The 23,525-nt window shown below is 42.8% G+C and overlaps 1 protein-coding gene across 1 annotated transcript in view; it reads left to right on the forward strand.

Moving 5' to 3' along the window:
* Positions 1-10,753: 10,753 nt before the first annotated feature.
* Positions 10,754-23,525, forward strand: part of FUT10 (fucosyltransferase 10) — a gene marked incomplete at both ends in the record, with an annotated part of 60,107 nt that continues 47,335 nt past the window's right edge. Inside the window, 2 exons of the mRNA XM_079726791.1 lie at positions 10,754-10,834; positions 14,185-14,476. Coding sequence (XP_079582917.1) covers positions 10,754-10,834; positions 14,185-14,476 — 373 coding nt within the window. The remainder of the gene's footprint in view (positions 10,835-14,184; positions 14,477-23,525) is intronic.

Raw genomic sequence — 23,525 nt, forward strand, 5'->3', positions numbered from 1 at the left:
CAGAAGGGAGGAATAATAAAGATAGGGACAGAAATCATTGAAATTGAAAACGAGAAAACAATAGAGAAAATCAGTGAAACAAAGAGCTGGTGCTTTGAAAAGATTAATTGACAGACTTGTAGAGACTGACAAAAAGAGAAAAGACATAAATTTCCAATATCAGGAATGGAATAGGGGATATCACTAAAAATATCAAATGGATAATGGAATACTATGAACAGATTTACACACATACATCTGACAATTGTGATGAAAAGAAACAATCCCTTGAAAAACACAAACTACCACGATTTCCTGAATATGAAACAGTAAAAAGTGAGCCATGCAAATGCCTGGGGAACGACCATTCTAAGCATATGAACAACCAAATCCAAAGGGGCTGAGTTTGGGCATGCTTGGTGTGTCTGAGAAACAGCAAGGGGGCAGTGTGGGTGGAAAGCAGTGAGTGAGCTGGAGAATACTGGGAAAGAAAATTGGAGAAGTAGCAAAAGCCAGATCGTATAAGACCTTATAGTTCATGACTTTATTTTACATGGCTGTTTCTGAGTGGAATATGGACATGATCTGATTTGTGATTTGAAAGGATCACTCTGGCTGCCATGTGGAGGCAAGTGTGAAAGCAGGAGGCTGTTGGGAAGGTATAGTAATCAAGATGACATGATGTTGACCAACTTTTCATATGCTGATCTGCCACCTATATATTTTCCTTGGTGATGTGTCCAGGTCTTTTGCCCATTTTTTAATTGCGTTGTTTGCTTTCTTATTGTTGAGTGTTAAGAGTTCTTTGTATAGTTTGGATAACCGGACTCTATCATATATAACTTTTGCACATATTTTCTCCTAGTCTGGACTTGTCTCATTCTCTTGACCTTTATTATCTTTCATGTCCATGGGGCCGGTAGTGATGGCCCCTCTTTTATTTCTGATATTAGTAATTTGTGTCTTCTCGCTTTTTTACTGGTTAGCCTAGGTAAGGGTTTGTCAATTTTATTGATCTTTTCAAAGAACCAACTTTTGGTTTCATTGATTTTCTGTCAATTCCCTGCTTTCAATTTCATTGATTTCTGCTCTAATTTTTATTATTTCTTCTCTTCTGCATACTTTGAATTTAATTTGGTCCTCTTTCTTTAGTTTCCTACAGTGGAAGCTTAGCATATTGATTTTAGATGTTTTCTTTTCTAACATTCAATGATATAATTCAGTGTTACAATTTTCCCTCTAATCTCTGCTTCCGCTGCATCCCACAAATTTTGATAGGTTATATTTTCATTTTCATTTGGTTCGAAATATTTTGATTTCTCTGGAGAATTTTTCTTTGACCCATGTGTTATTTAGAAGTGTGTCGTTTAATCTTCAAATATCTGGGGATGTTCCAAAATATTGCCAAGTATTTTAGAATATTTCTGTTACTGATTTAATTGGTTTAATTCTACTGTGGTCTGAGACTATATTTTGTATGATGTCTATTCTTTGAAATATGTTAAGGTGTGTTTTGTGGCCCCGTTATACCTGTCTTTTGATGTACATATGTATGCATGTTTTCTAGGCATGTACCTTGGAGTAAAATTATTTGACTCTAGTAAGTACTGATAGACAAGTTTTCCAAAGTGGCTGTAACAATTACACCCCCACTAAGAGTGCACAAGAGTTCCATGTGTTCCATAGCTTTGTCTTTGCTCTGTATTATCAGTTTTAAACTCTGTAGCCATTTTGGTGGGTGTGTAGTAGTATATCATTGTTGTGTTAAGTTGCATTTCCCTGAATGGTTAACGAAGTTAAGCATCTTTTCACGTACTCATTGGCTATTTGGATTCCTCTTTGGTGAAGTGCTGTGTGTCTTTGGTCCCTTCCCTCCCCCTTTCTATTGGATTGTGTTTTCCTTATTGCACTGTAGATGTTCTTGCTTTATTCTGAATATGAATTCTTTGTTTGATAAATCGAGTGCAGATTTCTTCACCTACTCCCTGCATTGTTTCCAATTCTTTTAATAGTGTCTTTTTTTTTTTCTTTTTTCTTGCGGTACGCGGGCCTCTCACCGTTGAGGCCTCTCCCGTTGCCGAGCACGGGCCCCAGACGCGCAGGCCCAGCGGCCATGGCTCACGGGCCCAGCTGCTCCGCGGCACATGGGATCCTCCCAGACCGGGGCACGAACCAGCGTCCCCTGCATTGGCAGACGGTCTCTCAACCACTGCGCCACCAGGGAAGCCCTAATAGTGTCTTTTGATGAACAGTATTTCTTACTTTTAATGACATCCAGTTTATCAGTCTTTCCCTTTGTGTTTTCTAGAAGTTGATATCGTTATTATCAGCCTGCTTTTACAGAGAAGTTAATTGAGGTGCTTGGCATTGGAGCTCTCAGGACCTGGAGGAGAGTGAGGCAGGCCTCTGGCAGCAATCACTGTCAGGTTCCTGCAAGCGTGCCCAGCATGTGCATGACTCTGAGGGTCAATCCCTCCTCAAATTTTGATCCCTAGACGCCTCACCTCAGTCCTGGCCCTCCCAAGGTCTCGAAAGACCTCCCTAGGTTTATCACTTCCTGTCTAGACTAGGCCAAAATAATTTTTTTTTTTTTTTTTTGCGGTACGTGGGCCTCTCACTGTTGTGGCCTCTCCCGTTGCGGAGCACAGGCTCCGGACGCGCAGGCTCAGCGGCCATGGCTCACGGGCCCAGCCGCTCCGCGGCATGTGGGATCCTCCCGGACCGGGGCACGAACCCGTGTCCCCTGCATCGGCAGGCGGACTCTCAACCACTGAGCCACCAGTGAAGCCCCAAAATAATTTTAATTGGGTTCTCTGAGTTCGGAATTCAGTAGCTAAAAGTCAGTTTTCCTTCTCCAGTAAAACAGAGCTAAATGATCATCCTGCTCAGTCTACCAAACACTGGCAGCTGATTAAAGGTACCCAGGCCTCTGCTTTGCTTAAAAGTTTCTCAATTTTCCTGAATAGGTGACTTTGAAGGAGCTCCATCCACTCTTAGAGTTTGAGAAGCAGAAGAAAGAGGGTCTCAGGAGCCTCCCAGGAACTTGAGAGGGTTGCGCGCCCGGGGCTGGCAAGTGAGGGGCGGGCGTGTGTTTCCCCAGAACCGAGGTGCCGCAGGCTTTTAAACGGGGCATCCATGAAAACCCGGATCCAGGATCGCTGGGCCTGGACGCGCCGAGGGTTATCCCCTTTCCCAAATCTCCTCTCCGAGTCTTCGCCTGAGCTCCGGCCGGGCGCAAACTGAAAGTGAAAAACCGCGGGGCTACAGCCGGCCGTGGGAGCCTACTTCTCCGTGACGAGGTGAGTGTGAACCTCTGGGTCTTGCGTGGCTTGAGCAGTGGCTTGGTGGGAGCAGAGTCTCGGTGCCGAGAAACGAAAAGAGACTTGGCTGACGCGCGCGGGAGCTCGGACGCTGCCCACCGGACTCACAGCCGTAGGAAACCTCTTTGTGCCCAGACGGGAGTGTGTGTCGAGGAAGGCGGAGTAGTATGCTGAGAAAGAATCCAAGTCTGCTTTGGGAAACCTTGGGCAGTGCTTTCCAGGGACACTGCCTGAGATGCAAACCCATCTGGCTGCTGAAAAGCACAGGTGGGAGGCAGGTGATGAGCAGGGGCCTCGGCGGGAGCCCCGGGAAGCGCGCGGGTTCCCGTCGCCTCCACCCCTACCCCCCTCCCAAGGAAGGTTTTCGCGTACCTCCCCGTCTGCCACGATCTTCCCAGCCCCACCAATTCCAGAACCTAACTCCGCCTCTGTGCTTTGTGAACGGCTTCCTTCTTCCCCGTGTCTTGACTGAGAATCACTTGTTGCTAAATTTGTGTGCTGAAGTAGGAGCGATTCTGGCTGTCGAGCTGTAGAGAGCATTGCGTATTTAACGGAGAAGATGCTCTTCGAGAGTCCCCGGCACTGCAGGCTTTGCTTATCATATGCAAGCCATTTCTTATGTATTTTTGCACCTGATTAGCGCCCTCAGAACTCAGCTAGTGTAATGTATAAAAAGAACATTGGTGTGATTTAAAGACATTTTGGGGAGATCTTTTAACGCTTCTTTAATATACAAGCAAATGCCACGCAAAATGACTGTTTTGCTCCAGCAGGCCCCAACTGTCACAGCGCCCTGCGATAGTCGGGTAGAGTAGTATGCATGCCATGACTTGGATTGTTCATTTCATTTGAGGGCTGCTTGTAATTTTGAATCTGGCAAGCTGGTCTTCAGGACCTCAATCTCCTTATACCTCCTTACTTCTCTGAAGATGAGACACCCTAGAAGCTCATGACCACTGGTGGGCTTGTTAGTGATGTCACTCTACAACTAGGGCATTGTTTCTCCTGCCTGGTCCACGTGGTCTCCCAAGGGGGACTCTTAAGTGGGTCCTGGCTACTATCTGCATTGAATAAGCAGCCCAGGTATTTGCACAATAGAGCGGCAGAGCCACCGATCTAGCCTCAATGTTAGAACTCCCCCCTCTCCTGCCAGTAAGCCAGAGGCAATGTCCTAGCATCCGAGGATCATTTAGGTCTGCCCCGTTTTTGAAATTGCTGTCCTGACTCTTCATTTGCTGCCTTCCTGCTAGATGGCAGTGTGTTAACAGTGAATTTAAATATACAGTCTCAGCTGTTACTGTTCTATGGCTCATCTTAAATTCTTCAACTAAAAAAAAAAAGTAATTTTCAAGTTTTATCTTAAAACAACATTTTTGAAAAAAAATCACACTAGGGTTAAAGTTAGGAAATAAAGAAAATGAACGTATTGTTTGGACAAACAATGATGTGATTCATGTATGTGTAATTATTGCTCAGTTTGCAGACGTTTCCAACCCATATTTAAATGCTCTCTAAATTTGGAATGTAAAGAGTTGATTTCAGTAAGGAATCTAGTACCTAATTCAATTACCAGCATTCTACAATAAACATTTGTAATAGGGTTCTTGACCATGAGTTTTTAAAAATTAAAAAGAAATAAGTTTATCTTTAATTACAGTATTTTTCAGATATTTATTTACTTGAGAATAAAATTTGAGTTTTCAGAAGTTAATGTTGAATTACTCAAAAGGAGAATAAAGATCAAGTAATCCTAAAACTTGTCATATAGAAGTATTTCTTGTTTTATGTATTTCCAGAAAGCTTTAGTTTGTGATGACTCAGATTGTCTTGATCACTGTCTCTATACTTGATTAATTTTTCTTCTATGTGGTGCTCTTGGACACTATTCATGGGATCAGAGAGCTTAATTTTGGGATGCGACCTCAGAAGATCATCTGGTCCAGCCCTTCATCTTTAGGCATCTGAAGTATCAGCCAGATTTTGTCATTGTTAATCGGTTCCTCACTCATGATTACATGAATGATCAAAGCGGTTGAGGGCCTTTAATTCACAACTTCTTGCCAGGAAGGAAAATTGTTACTGAGTAACCAGTAAGCCCTTGTTGGAGAAAGAACAGTTACAAAGAACACCTTCCAAGGAAAAAGAAAGAAAGCAAAAAAAAAAAAAGACCCAAATAAAAGCATTCCAAAAAAATAGGTTTTTTATTTTATTTTATTTATTTATTTATTTTTTTTGCGGTACGCGGGCCTCTCACTGCTGTGGCCTCTCCCGTTGCGGAGCACAGGCTCCGGACGCGCAGGCTTAGCGGCCATGGCTCATGGGCCCACCCGCTTTGCGGCATGTGGGATCTTCCCGGACCGGGGCACGAACCCGTGTCCCCTGCACCGGCAGGCGGACTCTCAACCACTGCGCCACCAGGGAAGCCCTATTTGGGTCTTTATATCAGTCTTTTTATTTAGTTGTCTGTCTGCGTTTGTTTTTATCTAGTTTCTACATTAAGTAGACCCACTAAGTGAGATTGTATAAATACTGTATAATTTGAGTGCTTCAGTATGTGTCTGGAATTTAAGAATGGCATCACCTTCAGTTCTGCAATAGAAAAGTAAAGGTGCTCGTGCAACAACTTCCTTCCCCCCGTTAATCACCCCCATTAATCACCAGTCTTGATTCACGAGGCTGTCAGTATCCCTTTCTCTCTCATTATTCTCTATTTGTTTCTCCTGCAATGTGTGATTAGTCCAAGAGGATCACCTTCCCAGATACAAATCTGCAAGCCAGAGCACTCTTTACTTAAAAATAAATACTCAGCAAAATATGAAGTCTATTTAAAAAAAGGGTGAGGAACACATTAACACAAATAAATGTTAATAAAGAAAACTGGATGAAAGTGGAAACTGTGGAACCATCACACCATGCTCGTCAGGCCAAGGGACAGTCTTCTGATAATTAACAACGTTGGTCAACTTTTTTTTTTTGTTTACGTTAGTCAACTTTTTAATATTCGACAGTTGTTTTATATGGACCCAATAAAGCAGCTTTAAAGAGTTTCCTAAAACCCCCAGCATTCTCTCCACTGCTGTGATAGAAATAAGCACAAGGTATGGATCTAGATCTCCTGACTTGGTACTGGGGAAGAGTAACCCTTCCCAAAGCAGGTAGCCTTGAACGTCCAGGAGAATGGCTATGGTAGTGAAAGAGGTATGGGTGTTGTAGGTAGGGACCAGAGCACAGAACAGGAAGCTGTATCCTAGGAACAGCCAGAACAAAGGGTATGTGTGGTAGAAGCTAGAGAAGTAGGGTGGGGTCCAGGGGGTCTTGTTTTCTAAACTGATGAATCTGGTCTTTATCTTGAACTCTTTGGGAAGCCATTGATGGATTTTAGTCAGAGGAGAGATATCCAATCTACATTACAGCAACATCTCTACAGCTGAATGGAGGATGCTAGTGGGTCAGACTGGTAGAAATCCCAGTTATCGAGCTTTTGAAGTCACCAAGTAGGAATGGATGAGGAGTGTCGGTGAGGACAAGTAGGGTTGAAGAGAGTTAGTTAAAAATTGCCTGGAGAGTTGTCCGGAGGCCCTTAGACCTTCCCATCTGCCTGCCTTGTCATCAGCCTTTCCCAGGACAGCACTCTACTTAAAGGGACGCTCCGAGGGTTTCCCCATCATAAAATGAAAACAGGTTGGGAGAGTCAACTTATTTGAACATGGCACTTTGGTGTGAATAATTTAAGTTTGGTAATTAGATACATTCCTTTGAAAGGCTCTCCCTGATATACTCTTAAACTCAGTTAAGACAGTCGCTCATTAACCCAAATGACTTACCAATCACTAGAGGAGAGATGATCCAAGGAGGCTTCCCAGAGCTCCCCGGTGTGTGTCACCTAGGGTTGGCTTCTCATTTTACACTCAGAGACACAGGGCAGAAGTCTTCTTAGTCCCATTTCTGAGACCCTTAAGCTGCACCTTGGACCGGCCCTGTGTGGCTGACATCTGAAGCTGGCATCCTCAGGCTGCTAATTCACTTTAAGCTGTTCAATCTCTCTTCTGTCCATTTTAATTCAAATTAAAGCGGACAACGCTGAAATTATTTTGGAGTGAAAGTGTTGCTGGTTTTGATGGGATAGCACTTGCAGGAGTGTGAGATGGTCACGCTCAGCTCCAGACCCCTCTCTGGGCAGCAAATGGCTGGCCCCAGGCCGTGCACATAGCCGTAAGATGCATTTCAGAGCTCAGTGCTTGGGTCAAGAGGGTCGGTTAGTAAGTCCATTTCAGATGTTATCTACATGGTTGTCTGAATAAACACACACTACTCCAGCCTGGGAAGGAGTGTTCTGGGGCACTCTCTTGGAGGACTCTGAGATTCACCCTGGGGGCAACGATGAAACAGAAGGGAGCTTTCTTCTTGGGGACCCATTGGAGTCCCATTGTATTGGAGCTTGTTGGCCTTCACGGTGCTCTCTGCAAGCCCATCTGTCCCACCAGCCGGGGAACTGCTTACTTGATGAAAAACTCCCAGGTAATTAATGCCATACGTATATTAGATTGATGTGCCCCAAGGCCTGGTTGATTGCTGCCTGCTCTAATTCATAATACCATCTACACTAGCTGATTCTATTCTTTAGTGGTGGGTATTTACCCACAGCTCAGTCCTTGAGACCATACAATGTACTTCTGGTTTGGGGAATATAACCTAAATTGAGATCTTTGGATGGAAGGGAATTTGTAACCTTAAATTCTTTTGTCATAATTTGTACAGCCATGTAAAGACTTAAAAAGGCCCGAGGTCAGGTCTGAGCCATGTACTAGCTGTAAAAATATCCCAAACTGTGTCCTCACACACTCTCTCCATCTTCTGTTTTCCTTTATTCTTTTGTCCTCTCAACAAGCTGTCACTATTTTCCCCTTCTCTTTCTTTTCCACTGATCTTGGAGTCAGGTGACCTGATTTCTAGACCCACGTCATCTTTAAAAACTATGATCGTGGGTAAATCACTTAAACTTATCAAGGATTGGTTTCCTTATTTGTGGGAACCGAGAATACTAATAATAATGGCCGAACCTACATTACAAAGTGGTTAATGGATAAGATTGAGTGGAGTGATGTATTGAAAAATCTTTTGAAAATGATTTAGCTTTATATCCACTTAAAGTGGTAATATTATTTCATTACCTAATCTGGGTTACATTAATTGTAGTTATAATAAATTGCTGTTGCATATAAAACAAAAAACAGATAACCTTTCTATTATAAAAGGGAAAGAAATAATGAGAGTTAACATTTATTCTTTACTGTGAAGAAACTAGGGCTTAGAAAGATTTAGCAACTTGTCCAAATGTATATTACATATAAATGACAGCTAGGATTGGTGCCCAGATGTGCTAGCTCCGCATTTTATGTGATTAATAGCTACTAGCATCTACTGAGTAGAAGGAAAGGCGCTTTTCAGGTTCTTTTGGACTTTTGATACTTTTTTCCCTGGTACATCATCTGACAGAGAGCTATTGTACACAGGTTTTTCTCTGTGATTTAGGCAGATAAGCTGTGAGTGTTAGTATTATCTGGTGGGAATTTTATAGCCTTTGTGTTAACAAAATATAAAAAGAATGTGTGAACTTCGGAGTCTGACTAGTTTCTGGTTGTATTACTCATCAACGTTACAGTCTTGGGCAAGTTACTTTACTTCCTTCAAATTCAGTTTTCTTACCCTTAAAAATGAGGCTAAAAATTGCTGCTTCATGAATTGTTGGGAGGACTGAATGAGCTCATGCATGCTGAGTACTTAAGAAAGGACGTAATAGGTCACTCAACAAATATTCGTGATCTCTTTTTCTTTGGCAAAGTATTTCCTCCTGTGAAGTTCCAGTTGATCTGTCAGTATCATCCTTTATATGAATTCAACTTCATTTTCCACTTAAAGCTATGATAAAAATTATAATAATATTTAATTTATTTAAACATGAGGACAGCAAACCTTTCTTGGATATTTATTATGTGTCAGGCTCTGAAATAAGTGTTTTGCCAGTTTTATCTCATAGAATTCTCACAGTAACTCTCTGATTAAGCACCTTATTTTCTACATTTTGGGAATTGAATCAAGGACAGGCTGGGGAGTTGAGATTTGAATGCTGGCAGGCTGACTCTAGAGCCCATTCTATTAGGCGCTGTGGATTGTGAGACTTCCGTGGATGAAAGAAGAAAACTGCGGTTTTGGCGGTTTCTGAGACCAAGAGTTATTTTGTTTCTGAGGAGAAGAAATAGCCTAGACTTAAAAGTTAATTAAGGTAGATGCATGAGAGGGGAGCATACCTTTAAGACCAAGGCATTTAACCAGAATTCTACATCATTTTTATATTTCTCACTGTATCTTCAATTCTGTATCTGAGAGGTGTACGGTCAGATCTTAGGATCAGCCCTTGGAGCACTCCCTTCCTCTGGAATGTTGATCCTTGCTTTCCTCTGAACTCCACAGGGTCATTTGCTCAAGACATTTGACTTCAGAGAACCCTGGGAATAAGAGGCATTCTATGGGACTATTTAGTGCATTTAAAAAACTTTTGGAAAAGATCATCCATTTCAGATGGATGGAAATCTTATTTCAAGATGTCCAGAGAACCGTACTGCCCATATAACCCACTGCTTTAGTGTACTTGCCATAAAAGACTAAACAAATAAATCAGTAATCTGAATTCCTTATGTTGTAGCTGAAGTTGTTTTCCTTGGGGGGAACTGGGGTCAGTTGATCATTTTCCATTTCTAATCAATGCCTGAAACTTTGATCTGTTTTTTCCCTAATTTTTACAGGAGTGGGTGGACAGTCCTGGTTATTTCTGCTCCACTTCTCTGCTCTTTTGAAACTTAGATAGAAGGAAATGACTACATGTCAATGACTTTTGGAATTTAAGTCTGATGGCGGGGAAAATTAAGTGGAAGCGTCATTTTAGTCGCGGGACCTGATTGTCGATGTTGATCCCTCACTCTCCTGTAATGGACTTTCTGACCTTGGGCAAGTCACTTCATCTCTCTGGTCCTGGTTTCCTCATCTGTGAGTGAGGTATTAGGTCTAAATGATCTCAAAGGCTCCTTTTAGTTTTAAAGCTTTGGGTTTCTACACGGTAACACTGCAAGACTACATTTATGAAATCTTCTGCACTATGGCTAAAATATTGTTCATTTGTTACAGATTTTTTTTGATGCCTTCTGGTTTAAAGAAACTCCGGCTGCTCTGATGATCGCTTAAGAAGACTGCATGCTGTCCCCTTTCAATGCCAAGCCAGGCCCACTCAGAACCTCAGTTCTCAGTCCTCCATGGAGACCAGGTCCCAGCAGGAATGCCAGTGGAGGAAATTGGCACCCAGATGGTTCCTCCACGTGAAGCTGTCTTGGGCTGCGGGCCGACTCGAGAGCACCTGGTAACCAGGCTAGCCCTCTGTCAGTCACCCAGGGCAGGGCAGCATGGTGCGGATTCAGAGGAGGAAGCTTCTGGCATCTTGCCTGTGCGTCACAGCTACTGTCTTTCTGCTCGTCACACTCCAGGTACCAAGAATTTGGGTTGTGCAGTGTTGACTCCTGGGCCTTTGCCACCACCCCATTCTCTCCAAGTACTTTACTTTTTGCATCATCTCTCAGGATCAGGATTTTCTGTGTAAAGCAAGGAAAATACTTTCTTTTTTAACAGACGAAACTGAGGTTCAGTGAGCGGATGTGTCAGGTTTAGTGAGCGGATGTGTCAGGCAGAAAGAAAATCAGTGAGTTAGGGGATCAGTTTGCGACTTTTGCAGGGTACTGGTTTTGGAGTAACAGAAGGTGGAGTTCTGTCTGTCTTACTGGGTCAGAAATGGATGGCTTCCTCCAAGTCATCATCCCTTCTGAAAGATGCCATCCTTTTTTTGTTTTGTTTTGTTTTCTTATTTTGGCCCTGCTGTGTGGCTTGCAGGATCTTAGTTTTCTGACCAGGGATCGAACCCCCGCCCTCGGCAGCAAAAACACAGAGTCCTAAACACTGGACCGCCAGGAAACTCCCTTCTGTTTTTTTTGAAAATAATTTTAATTAATTAATTATTTTGGCTGCGTTGGGTCTTCGTTGCTGCACGCGGGCTTTTCTCTCTAGTTGCGGCGAGTGGGGGCTACTCTTCATTGAGGTGCACGGGCTTCTCATTGCGGTGGCTTCTCTCATTGCGGAGCACGGGCTCTAGGCGCACAGGCTTCAGTATTTGCAGTACGCGGGCTCAGCGTTGTGGTGCGTGGGCTCAGTAGTTGTGGTGCGCGGGCTTAGCTGCTCCACAGCGTGTGGGATCTTCCCGGACCAGGGGTCGAACCCATGTCCCCTGCATTGGAAGGTAGATTCTTAACCACTGCGCTACCAGGGAAGTCCCCGAAAGATGCCATTCTTGAAGAAGTAGTGAGTATTCTGAGGACAAGCTAGTCGTTCTGCAGAACACACACATCTGCATTAATAAATTTGTCTGTAGTGGGGTGAGTGACCTGAAACGTTTCTTCAATCCCCCCGTTTATTTCATTTAGTTGGTTATTCTCAACTTCATTTGCTGATTTCAAAGTAAAATAAAAGTTTCACAGTGATATTAAAAGTAGAAATACGAGTTGAGATATTTTTAGTACCCACTCAAGGACCAGCTGTCCATTTCAAAATCCAAAAGGACTTTTAAAGATTATTTGTGGATGTGAGTAGTTCAGATGTGGGGCTGATGGAGACAGAAGTGTTCTCTGGGCGTATTATCCTGGAGGGCTTCCCTTCTCCTCGCTTAGGACTGAATGAGCTTTTGCTTATAAAAGGACTTTGGCAGGTAGTACTGCACTGTACTTCCACCACCTTCCACTGCCAGGTTGGGATTCTGGTCAGAGGAAACCCCTGGCTCTCTGCTTGTCTGTCTTGGAGGTGGGTATCCAGGATCTGCTTGAACTGGAAGGGCTGGAGTATTCTGCTTCAGAAGTCTCTCTCCTTAAAGCAATCCCTATTATTCGTTGTTTTTTTTTAATTAAAAAAAAATTTTTAGACCACGCCCTGCAGCGTATAGGATCTTAGTTCCCAGACCAGGGAACAAACCCGTGCCCCCTGCATTGGGAGCATGGAGTCTTAACCACTGGACTACCAGGGAAGTCCCAGTCACTATTATTTGGATACGACCTTATACCTCACATAGTAGATTAGACTTTGATCAGAAATGTGGAGCAAAATTTGTCTTTGAAGTTATAAACATGGCTTTCTAAACGTGTTTCTTTCAAGGTGCTGGTTGTATATATGCAGGGAAAGGTTGGGTGAAAAAGAGTGTTTGTAGCTACAAGTCAACTCTATTCCATCAAGCTACTGGGGAATAGCCACATTATTATGTTATCATAAAGAGGCTTAGAAAGCTTTTGGCAAGGGTTTTTAGTTTTCAGTGATGGTCTTACTGTTCTAATGATGACTTTGTTGTCACAAGTGATCTGTGGTTTTTTTTAAAAAAAATAATAGAATTCTTTCTTCCATTTGGAATACTATGTGGCGTTTGCTGAGTGGCTCTTAATAGCTTTTTTGGCCTTGGATCCCTCAGAGAATCCAGTAAACGTTATAGACCCTCCCCAGGGAGTTACAGACTCTGTATCACCTCAGGGAGCAAGGGCCCTTTTCTGACACCAAAGGTAGCAAATACATAAAGAAGGCACCACCACTGGCTGCTGAGAGTGGGGTCTGCGGGCCACACAGGTAGTGTCCTCTGTTGACAAGTGGGCCAGTTAATACGTGAAAATATGCCTTCTTTTACCGGCTTTATTTATTGTACAGTGTGACTACTAATGTTTTGTTATATATGAAACAGACCAGCCCCTCCTTTATACTGCTCTCTCTAATGTATTTTTGTAATGCCATGTCAATATCAAACCTTAAAGTTTGATGAAAAGGCAGCACTTTTGGGGAACTACTGCCCCTCTGATTTCACTCAGTCCACCCTGCCCGTCAGATTACTGTGATTGATGACGTGGCTCTCCAGGACCCAGACTCTCTTGAAATAAATTAAAAAACAAGGTTTTAAGTGAGAAGGAGCCCAGTACCTATGCCATCTCTATGCCATAGTGGATATTATTAGAAATATAAAATCCATGTTATGACTCCTTTAATTGTACTAAAAAGAAACCAATTGGTAATTTATAACTTATTTTCCCCGGAGTGCAATCTCCAGCAATAGCCAGATAATAACCCTGACTCTCACAGGTTTCATTAAGAGACACAACCACTTCTGGATTCTATACTTGCCTATGAAATGGAGGAGAGATGTATCTGTTATGTGTTTAGTGGAATGAAGCATCCTTGTTGGTAGATATTTTGGAGGCTATGTCCCTACCCTAATCCCTGGAAACTGTGATATGTTACTTTACTTGGCAAAAGGAACTTTGTAAATAGATGGGATTATAGTGACACACCTTGAGGTGAGGAGATAACCCTGAATTATCTACGCAGGCCCAGTGAAATCACATGAGTCCTTAAAAGAGAACGCTCTTCCCTGGTTGTGGTCAGAGAGAGATACGATAACAGGAGAAGGGTCAGAGACATGCAACGTTGCTGGTTTTGAAGATGGAGGAAGGGGGCCATGAGCCAAGAACTGTGGGTGCCCCTAAAAGAAAAGCAAGAAAACGAATTCCCCACCAGAGTTTCCTGGAAAATGACATAGCCCTGCCAACACCTTGATCTTAGCCCAGTGAGACCATTTCAGACTTCTGACCTCCAGAATCGTATGATAATAAATTTGCATCATTTTAAGTTGCTCAGTTTGTGATAATTTGTTATGGTAGCAATAGAAAACTAATAAGAAGCTAAATCATCAAGATGAATGGGAGATGTACAGAAGGAAGTTAAACAGTCTGACACTGGTAATAATCGTCATCTCTTTTAGGTAGTGGTTGAGCTGGGAAAATTTGAAAGGAAGAAGTTTAAAAATCCTAATTTGAAAGACGGACATGCACAAATGGAAGAAGAGCCTGTACATCTCCATCCATTCCTTAAGAGAGAAGGACTGACCCTGAATAGGAAAAAAACATTGGCTGATAACTACCCCATCATGCTCTGGTGGTCCCCACTGACTGGGGAAACTGGAAGGCTAGGCCAGTGCGGGGCAGACACTTGTTTCTTCACCATCAACCGGACCTACCTCCATCATCACAGGACCAAAGCCTTCCTCTTCTATGGTAAGTAGGGCTTTTGTCTTTCTCCCTTAGCTTGCTGACATCCTACTTCAAGGCTGAGTTACTGCCTTTCTCCCAAGGAAGAGATGGTGGGCTCCCCTTGAAAGCACTTGGCACGCCCGATTTCCTCTGCACTTGCTCTGTGGAAGGCCTGAGCACTGAGCAAATACAATAAATCAGTGAGCTGGACCGACAGAGCTGTGGTTGGCTGGGCCACTTGGTATTTATGGGGGAGAAGACCTAGTTCTTTTCACCTTTTCACAGTTGGGTATTGTGCTTACTGAATTTGTTATTTAGGAATTGGCTGTTGATTATACTGCTGATATCCATTCAGAATGTCATCTGTGATAATGGCCAGGAGATTTTGATGACCATAACAGATGTTTAATTGGACGTAAGCTCAGCACAGTATGATTTCATTACTCAGAAATAAAAATAAAAAGATTGTTCAACATCAGCTTTCAAGAGCAAGTTGGTATTCATCACTTCCCGAGGCTGATTATATGTCATGCTGGCATTGAGGGGCAGCCAGACCCAGCCAGTTGGAGGTAGCAAGATGCCAACAGCTGTTAGAGATATGGAGCTCCTGGGTGCTAAGTGATAGGGGCGCAGGGGGATACAGATTAGCAAGCTCGACCAAAGATAGGCAAGGTTAATCACTAAAGTTAGGAAGTCAGTGAAGGGACATCTGCTTTAGAGTGTGGTGTGAATGTGTGTGTGTGTGTGTGTGTGTGTGTGTGTGTGTGTAGTGCTGGCTTTCAAGGGGCAGGACTGAGACTGGGCTGTAGGGCTGAGTCATCCTCAGTGATCTGTCCAACAACAACTTAAATAAAGCAGAAAATGGGCTCGGCAGGAATCAGATGGTGTATGTGCCCCACAGTTGGTCAGGGCTGCAGAGCAATGGGCACTCATGCCTGGTAGAGGTGAGGAGGCAGGGAATTCCAGGCACTTACGCATCCAGATGTGGTGGAGTCCAGAGCCTCCAAAGGCCTGCAGGTGTCCCCATGCACTTGCTTTCCTCCTCTGCTCTTAGAGGGGAATCAGTGTAGGTCTGAGGAGTGAGGGCTGTTTGTACAGGCCCAGGCTGGTGGCTGATTTTTTCTGAGGGACGAACAACCATCTGAATAGCGTCAGATGCTTATTTTGAGCATCACTTGATTTCAGGTCCCACTGAAGGTGTAATGTAACATATGGGATTTCATCCTGATACCTTTTTCTAAAATCCAAAGAATTCTGAATTCTGAAACACATAAATCTCTGAGAGTTTGGATAAGGCACTATAATCCTCTAGGGGTGTTTTGAGATGAAGCAACATTAAATGTATGAGTTTAATTTCCCAAATTTTACCAGGAGCCCCTAGACATACTTCAGTTACACACAAAAATATATAGGTAATGCAATGGGTACTTACATACTTACTACATAGCTTAAGAAATAAAATATTACAAGTAAAATTGAAAGCCTCTATGAGCCCCTCACTGACCCCATCCTGTTTCCTTCCTCCTACCTGGAGGGACTCATGATCCTGAAGTTGGTGTGTGTGTGTGTCTGTGTGTGTGTTTAGACAACATATAGTGTTTTTTTGTATGTTTTAAAAATTATGTAAATAGTATGATATGTTAACTTTCTCTGTAACTTACTTTTTCTCTTACATGGTTTTTGAGGTTTGTTAATGTTGGATCCTTATAGCTCCAGTTCACCCATTTTACTGTTGTATAGAATTCCATTGTATTTATATATCACACTTCATTTAACCATTTTCCTGTTGTTGGACATTTAGGTTGTTTTAAAAAACTTTCTTATGACAAAAAAATGTTACAATAAACAATCCATGTACATGTGTGAGATTTCATGAGATTCATACCTAGCAGTGGAATTATTTGGTATGAATTTACATTTATGAATTTCCAGACCAATATCCAGAGTGGTTGTATCACAGTCACTATCTTTTAAATGTTTAAAACTTTTTTTTTTCACATTGTACAAACCCTTAGATTCTCTTTATTCACTGGTCCATTTCTACAACAAATACATCCAAAACACTATATAATAAAATTATTTACAACATTTCCAAATGAGAAGATTCCTTTTGCCCCACTACTGCTATTCAGACACAGTACTTCCACAGCACCATACATTATTAGAAGATCTAAAAATGCTCACCCTGTACTCTAGGCTGCTTAGGAAGTGTGAAAACTAATAACATAATCACATTAGCTCCTCTCAATACATGGCAACAGCATAGAAACCTTGAACTTCATCTTGCAATACCAAAAGGGTTCAACAACTCTGCTTTCCCCACTGCACTTTATGAAACAGGTTGCAGGGACCAGGAAAAGGCCCACATTATTAAAATAACTGTACAGAAATGGATTTTAAAAAGTCACAGCTCAAAATTGCTTTTTGTAAACTTCACACACATTTACAGATATCAAGTCATCGTCCAGCTTGTTTACTTGGATTTTCTTCGCTTGGATTGCACTGCACTGGTTATGTCTTCAGTCGGGCTGAAGGCTGAAGCAGGTCAAGAGGATGGCTTATGATGTCCATTTTCCATACTTTCAGAAGCCACAGCTGGCTTTTCAGTTCGGGAGTTTCTTTGGCTTGGAGTTTTGGGCTTTTCAGTTATCTCTTTAGGCTCACTGCTTTGTCTAGAGACTATGGCACCATTTGTCTCGAGTTCTGGTCTGGGAACAGACCCCTGCAGTGCTGTGGCTGGAGTTTCCTTTGGGACTAAACTCTGTGAAGGGGCTGTTGGTCGCTTTGAAAATTCTGGCAGTTTAGGGCCTGAGTTGTCCAGGTTAATTCCTTGTTCTCTAGGCAATGGCTGCTCATCAGCCTCCTCCAGAGCAGGTGGGTGAGTACCTGGGGTGTTTAGATCCTGCTGACTATTTTTCTCCTTCCGAGGGGGTTTCTTCTTCTTCAGTTTATATGCATTGGTATTATTTTGCTGATTGTTTACCCCAAAATGGCCTGCAGAGATATCACTCTGCAGTAAGTTGACCAACAATGGGCTTGTTAGCGTGACCTCCTTACTGACCGGGAAGCCTCATTCTGACCACAGGACATTTGATTTCCATTGGGTGCTCCACTGAAAGGTGCATTGAAAGGCATCCCATGGCCTGAGAAGTGGTTTCCCGAGGCACTGTTTCCCAGCATGGCCTGCCTACCTTCTGTACCTTTAGCTTGCTGGATTCCATGTGTAACAAATTGGACACTTTCTTCAATATTGTGTCCAATTTCCATTTGAAGTCTTTATCATCTGTATTTCCTTTGAAGGCCACAAAGACTGTGGAATCCTCCAAAATACTGTCACTTTTTGAGTCATCACCTTCTAGTCCAGAGTCAAAGTCCATCTCTGAGTCCTCCACTGTTGATGAACACAAGGGAGTATAGATGTCTTCTAAGTTTGGAAGGTCATCCAAAACCATGGTGAATATTATTCCAGAAGCATATGCCAAGTGGACAATAAAAAAACCAAAATGTCTTTCTTAATTTTTATCATTTATCCAGGTCACCTTCTAAGTCCAAACAAGCTGGCATTTTTAGGGCCTGTATTTTAAGGTAGCAGCCAAATAAAAATTCTGAGTGCTGCCCCAGCCCTCCCGGGTGGGCCTCTTAGCACCAGCCCGGGCCGAGCGTCCCCGCAGCCCTCCGTGTATCCCTCCGTCCGTCCTCGCGTGCGCCTGTCTGTCCGGCCAGTCCGGCCGTCGGCGCCCAGTCGCCAGCAGCCTGACCAGGCTGGGCCTCAAGGACCCGGCTGGGAGGGGGATGGGTCGGACCGGGCCGGGGCTAAACATTTTAAACTTTTTAACATGTTATACATGCACATAGAGCTCCTGTGTTTTCAAGTAATACTTTGATTGTGACTTCTTGGTTTTTCACTTTTAGGCATTATATATTGATTCTTACTACGGAAGATGAGTATTTAACTCTCCTCTCTCACCCTTGCTCCCCCCACTCATTTCTCAGCCCCATATTCTTCCCCAGAAGTTATATCATCATTTTAGATAGATTAGCATCCAGTTTTTACATCATCATGTAGTCACAGTGAGCCACGATTTAAGGTACTAAGATTTCTTTTCCTGCACAAATTGTTTTCCCTGTAGTGGCACCAGATATTCTTTTTGTTTTTTTAATTTATTTATTTAATTAATTTTTGGGGGGCTGCATTGGGTCTTCATTGCTGTGTGTAGGCTTTCTCTAGTTGTGGCGAGCGGGGGCTACTCTTCGTTATGGTGCACAGGCTTCTCATTGCGGTGGCTTCTCTTGTTGCAGAGCACGGACTCTAGGTGCACGGGCTTCAGTAGTTGTGGCTCGCGGGCTCAGTAGCTGTGGCTCGCAGGCTCTAGAGCGCAGGCTCAGTAGTTGTGGCGCACGGGCTTAGTTGCTCCGTGGCATGTGGGATCTTTATGGACCAGGGCTCAAACCCGTGTCCCCTGCATTGGCAGACAGATTATTAACCACTGCGCCACCAGGGAAGCCCCCAGATATTCTTAAAGAAATGTCTCCCAGAGATTCCTGACATGTCCAGTTAGAGCCACCATCCTTTCTTTTTTTTTTTTTTTTTTTTTTTGCTACGCGGGCCTCTCACCGCTGTGGCCTCTCCCGTTGCGGAGCACAGGCTCCAGACGCACAGGCTCAGTGGCCATGGCTCACGGGCCCAGCCGCTCCGCGGCATGTGGGATCTTCCCGGACCGGGGCACGAACCCGTGTCCCCTGCATCAGCAGGCGGACTCTCAACCACTGCGCCACCAGGGAAGCCCCGTCATCCTTTCTGCCTGGTGCCCAGGTGCTGTCCTGGCTGCCCATCAGTCTGGGGATTCCTTGTACTTCACTTGTGTGTTGGATTTTCTGTTTCTGTTATGCCTTATCGTCTTCTTTCTTGGTTTGTGTCTTTGTTTTTTTCTTGTTTTGGCTAAGCGGGAATCTTAGTCCCCGACCAGGAATAGAACCTGTGCCCCTTGCAGTGGAAGTGCAGAGTCTTAACCACTGGACCGCCAGGGAAGTCCTGGTTTGTGTCTTTATTTCAGTGTGTCCTGAGAAAAGTTCATGGAAGGTAAGTTTTCAGAAACTTTGTATGTGCGAACATGTGCTTATTTTACCTTTACTCTCGCAGATGGTTTGGCTCAGCATAGAATTCTAAGTTGGAAATTCTTTTCTTTCTGAATTTTTAAGACATTTTCCCACAGTATTCTAGCTTCCAGTGTTATTGCTAAGGAATTCAGAGCTATATTGATTTCCTGTCCTTTGTGTGTGGTGTGCTTTTTTGTTCCCTTCTCCCTTCTGTGGAAAAATATAGAACCTTCGCTTTTTCACCAGTTTGGAAATTCAGTAAAGATCGCTTTCGTGTTTGTCTATTTCCTTCTATTGAGATGCGCACTCAAATATCTGGTTGCCGGGAAGCCTACAAAGCAGTATTTACTCAGTGAGTTTTTTAGGACTCACAGACCTGCAGAGCATGCACTTAATTTTATCTGCAGACTTAAGACCTGATTCTTCTCTCAGGGGTAGACTTGCCTCCAACCAAAGTCCCAGGAGACTGATGTGTCAACCAGGATGCTTCTGGTGTGCTTTTCATATCTTGGGTTTTGTCACTGTCCAGCTCCCAAAACTGTCAGTGACTCCACTGAGAACTGAATATATGCCATTTTTGTTGCCCTGCCACTTAAGGCTCTGTGTAAAGACTCAGGCCTGCCTTCTGAGCTTAACTCCTGTGATTATATCAGCTAAACTTATGTTCAAAAATCAAACTGGAATAGTCAGCATTTTAGGCATATGCCACAGATGTTCCTGACTTAGCACCATTGTTCGTTCAATTTCTGTGTCCTGGAGCGTTTTTTAAATTTGTCCTGTCAAAATAATCTACTGAACGCTCCTGTTTGTTTGGCAACTTGGAGGAATAATACAGTTTTTGATGTCAAATAGTATAATCTTGAGACACAGATATTACCGAACTGTCATGCAGTGCTGAAGGGTGTATATACCATAAGAGAAATGTCGACAAGTTTTGTGGGATTTCAGAGAAGGGAGAGAGCACTTATGATTGGAGGGGTCAGGAAAGGCTTCATAAGATCTTCATAAAATAGGGGAAATCTGAAGTAGGCCTTGAAGGATAATGGAATTGGATTCTGTTGGGATTGGAGGACATTTCGGTATGAAGAACAGCATGAATGGGGGCATGGAGGTAGAAAATTACGGGTAATATCTGAGGCTGCAACAAGGAGATTGGTTGGCTACAGCATAATTTTATGTTAAGAGAGAGATTAAGATCGAAGGATGCATTGGAACTAGAGCATGGAGAGTCTTGAACTTTGGCTTAAGATTTTGCATCAAATTAGAGGATGGTGTTAGGGAGCAAGTGAAAGTTGAATGACTTTCAAAAACCAACTCAAATATAACACCTATGAATGCTTTCTGATTCGCCTCCATTGGATGTAGCCTCTCTTCTCTAAATGTCCAGAGGCATTTTATATCTCTTTTATGTCATTTAATTGAGCATCTATTAATACAATATGCCAGGCACAATGCCAATGATGAGGAATGAAGAAGATAAATAAGGTAACTATGGCATTTGGTTTTGTCCCATATCATCTTCTCTTCCATATTAGAGTGCAAAGTTCTTTTTTCTTTTTTTTTTTTTTAATTGTTGTTTCTGGAGAGCAAAAATTGTGAGGGGTGGGGCAGGGATCTGCAGCTGTTTTTTTTTTAATTAATTAATTTATTTATTTATGGCTGTGTTGGCTCTTCGTTTCTGTGAGAGGGCTTTCTCTAGTTGTGGCAAGCGGGGGCCACTCTTCATCGCGGTGCGTGGGCCTCTCACTATCGCAGCCTCTCTTGTTGCGGAGCACAGGCTCCAGACGCGCAGGCTCAGTAATTGTGGCTCACGGGCCCAGTTGCTCCGCGGCATGTGGGATCTTCCCAGACCAGGGCTCGAACCTGTGTTCCCTGCATTGGCAGGCAGATTCTCAACCACTGTGCTACCAGGGAAGCCCAAGTGCAAAGTTCTTGATGACAGGGCAGCAACACTTCATCTTTGTACTTCCCCTCTCCCCTATAACAGCATAGTGCCTTGTACATGCTAGGCACTCAGGAAATAGTCACAGATACTTAGAGCCCTAAAGGACCTGGGAATCTAACCTCCTCTTAGTCGAGGTGAGGAGTCTGAGGCTCAGGAAGGTTAAGGATGTGCCCCGATTACACAGGGGTTAGTGGCAGAGCTAGACGGAGAACCAAGATGCACTGACACCTGATCCTGTGCTCCTTCTCCCAAACTGTATTTGAATGTACACTCCTGACTATAATAAAACCTGGATATTTGGATTTTGGAATTGCTTACAGTGTATGGTTTGTAGCAAACCAAATTAGAAATTCAGTTCTTTAATAAGGTCTATTGAGCGAAATAGAGTGAATACAATACACTTTTCTGTCTGAGGGTTCCATATTCTAATTAAGTAGGTCACTTACAACTGCAAATGGGACTCTGGTACAGCAGGATTGAAAAAAAAAGACAGGAAAATGATTCAGGTGTCAAAGGCTGACCTAATTAACAGAAATGGAAACTCAAAGGATTATGTGACCTTGAGGCTTTTGTGAACCAGAATTTATTTTTTTTAGATTTTATTGAAGTATAGTGGATTTACAACCTTGTGTTATTTTCTTCTGTACAGCAAAGTGACTCAGTTATATATATATTCTTTTCATATTATTTTCCGTTATGGTTTGTTAGAGGCTATTGAATATAGTTCCCTGTGCTATAGAGTAGTACCTTGTTGTTTATCCAGAACCAGGAATATTTTTGACTTTGTTTGCTTCCTTTCTTTTTTTTTCTTTCTAGAGATGGTTCATTTACTTAATATAAACACATTTCTGGAAGTAATAGTTAAAGACTTTCACGGTGAAATACAGTGAATTCTGTGTCTGGTTTGAGTCACTTGAGACATGTGAGGCTTCAGCTACATCAGCAATTCTCTGAAACAAAAATTAAGCAGTCACAAGTGAATAATTTTTTTAAAAACAAAGGTCCTTAGAGTTAGAGAATTTAGTCTTAGAAACCACCACTGTAGTGATTTCAAAACACAACTCTGCATTTTAAAACAGTTCTCTTGAAACCTGTCTGTCATGAGAGAGGGGTTGGACTGCCTTTGATGAGAATGAGGGTAGTTAGGGTCGGGAACTGCTTTTGTTTTGGGTGAGTTCCTAAATAGAACTTTTAGTAAATACAGGTACATGGACAGAAAGAGAAAAGTAGGCTACTGAAATGTTTAACTTCCTCAGGAAAGTGGATATTAGCACACCTTGTTGAAGTCTGGAGGTTACAAACAGGAAGAATGTGGGACTGGTCTTCCTTAAAGGAAGACTACAATCCACCTCTCCAGGACTGGATCCTGAGTGACTGGTGGGGCCCTAGGACCTTCATTCCAGGTGCAGGCTTCTTGCTCCCCCCATCCACAGATTTCAAAATATTTATATCTATTCTTTTTCATATTCTTTTCCATTATGGTATATTACAGGATATTGAATATAATAGTTCCCTGTGCTAGACAGTGGGACCTTGTTGTTTATGTATTTTGTATATAGTAGTGTGTATCTGCTAATCTCAAACTTCTAATTTATCCCTCCCCCAACCCTTTCCCCTCTGGTAATCATAAGTTTGTTTCTGTGTCTGTGAGTCTGTTTCTGTTTTGTAAATAAGTTCATTTGTATCATATTTCAGATTCTACATATAAGTGATATCATATGATATTTGTCTTTTTCTGATCTTACTTCACTTATCGATAGTATGATAATCTCTAGGTCCATCCGTGTTGCTGCAAATGACATTTAATGGCTGAGTAGTATTCCACTGTATATATATGTATTACCTCTTCCTTATCCATTCCTCTGTAGATGGACATTCAGGTTCCTTCCATGACCTGGCTATTGTAAATAGTGCCGCTGTGAACATTGGGGTGCATGTATCTTTTCGAATTAGAGTTTTCTCTGGATATATGCCCAGGAGTGGGATTGCAGGATCATATGGTAGCTCTATTTTTAGTTTTTTAAGGAACCT

The sequence above is a fragment of the Hyperoodon ampullatus genome (assembly GCF_949752795.1).
Source record: "Hyperoodon ampullatus genome assembly, chromosome: 20".
NCBI lineage: Eukaryota > Metazoa > Chordata > Mammalia > Artiodactyla > Ziphiidae > Hyperoodon > Hyperoodon ampullatus.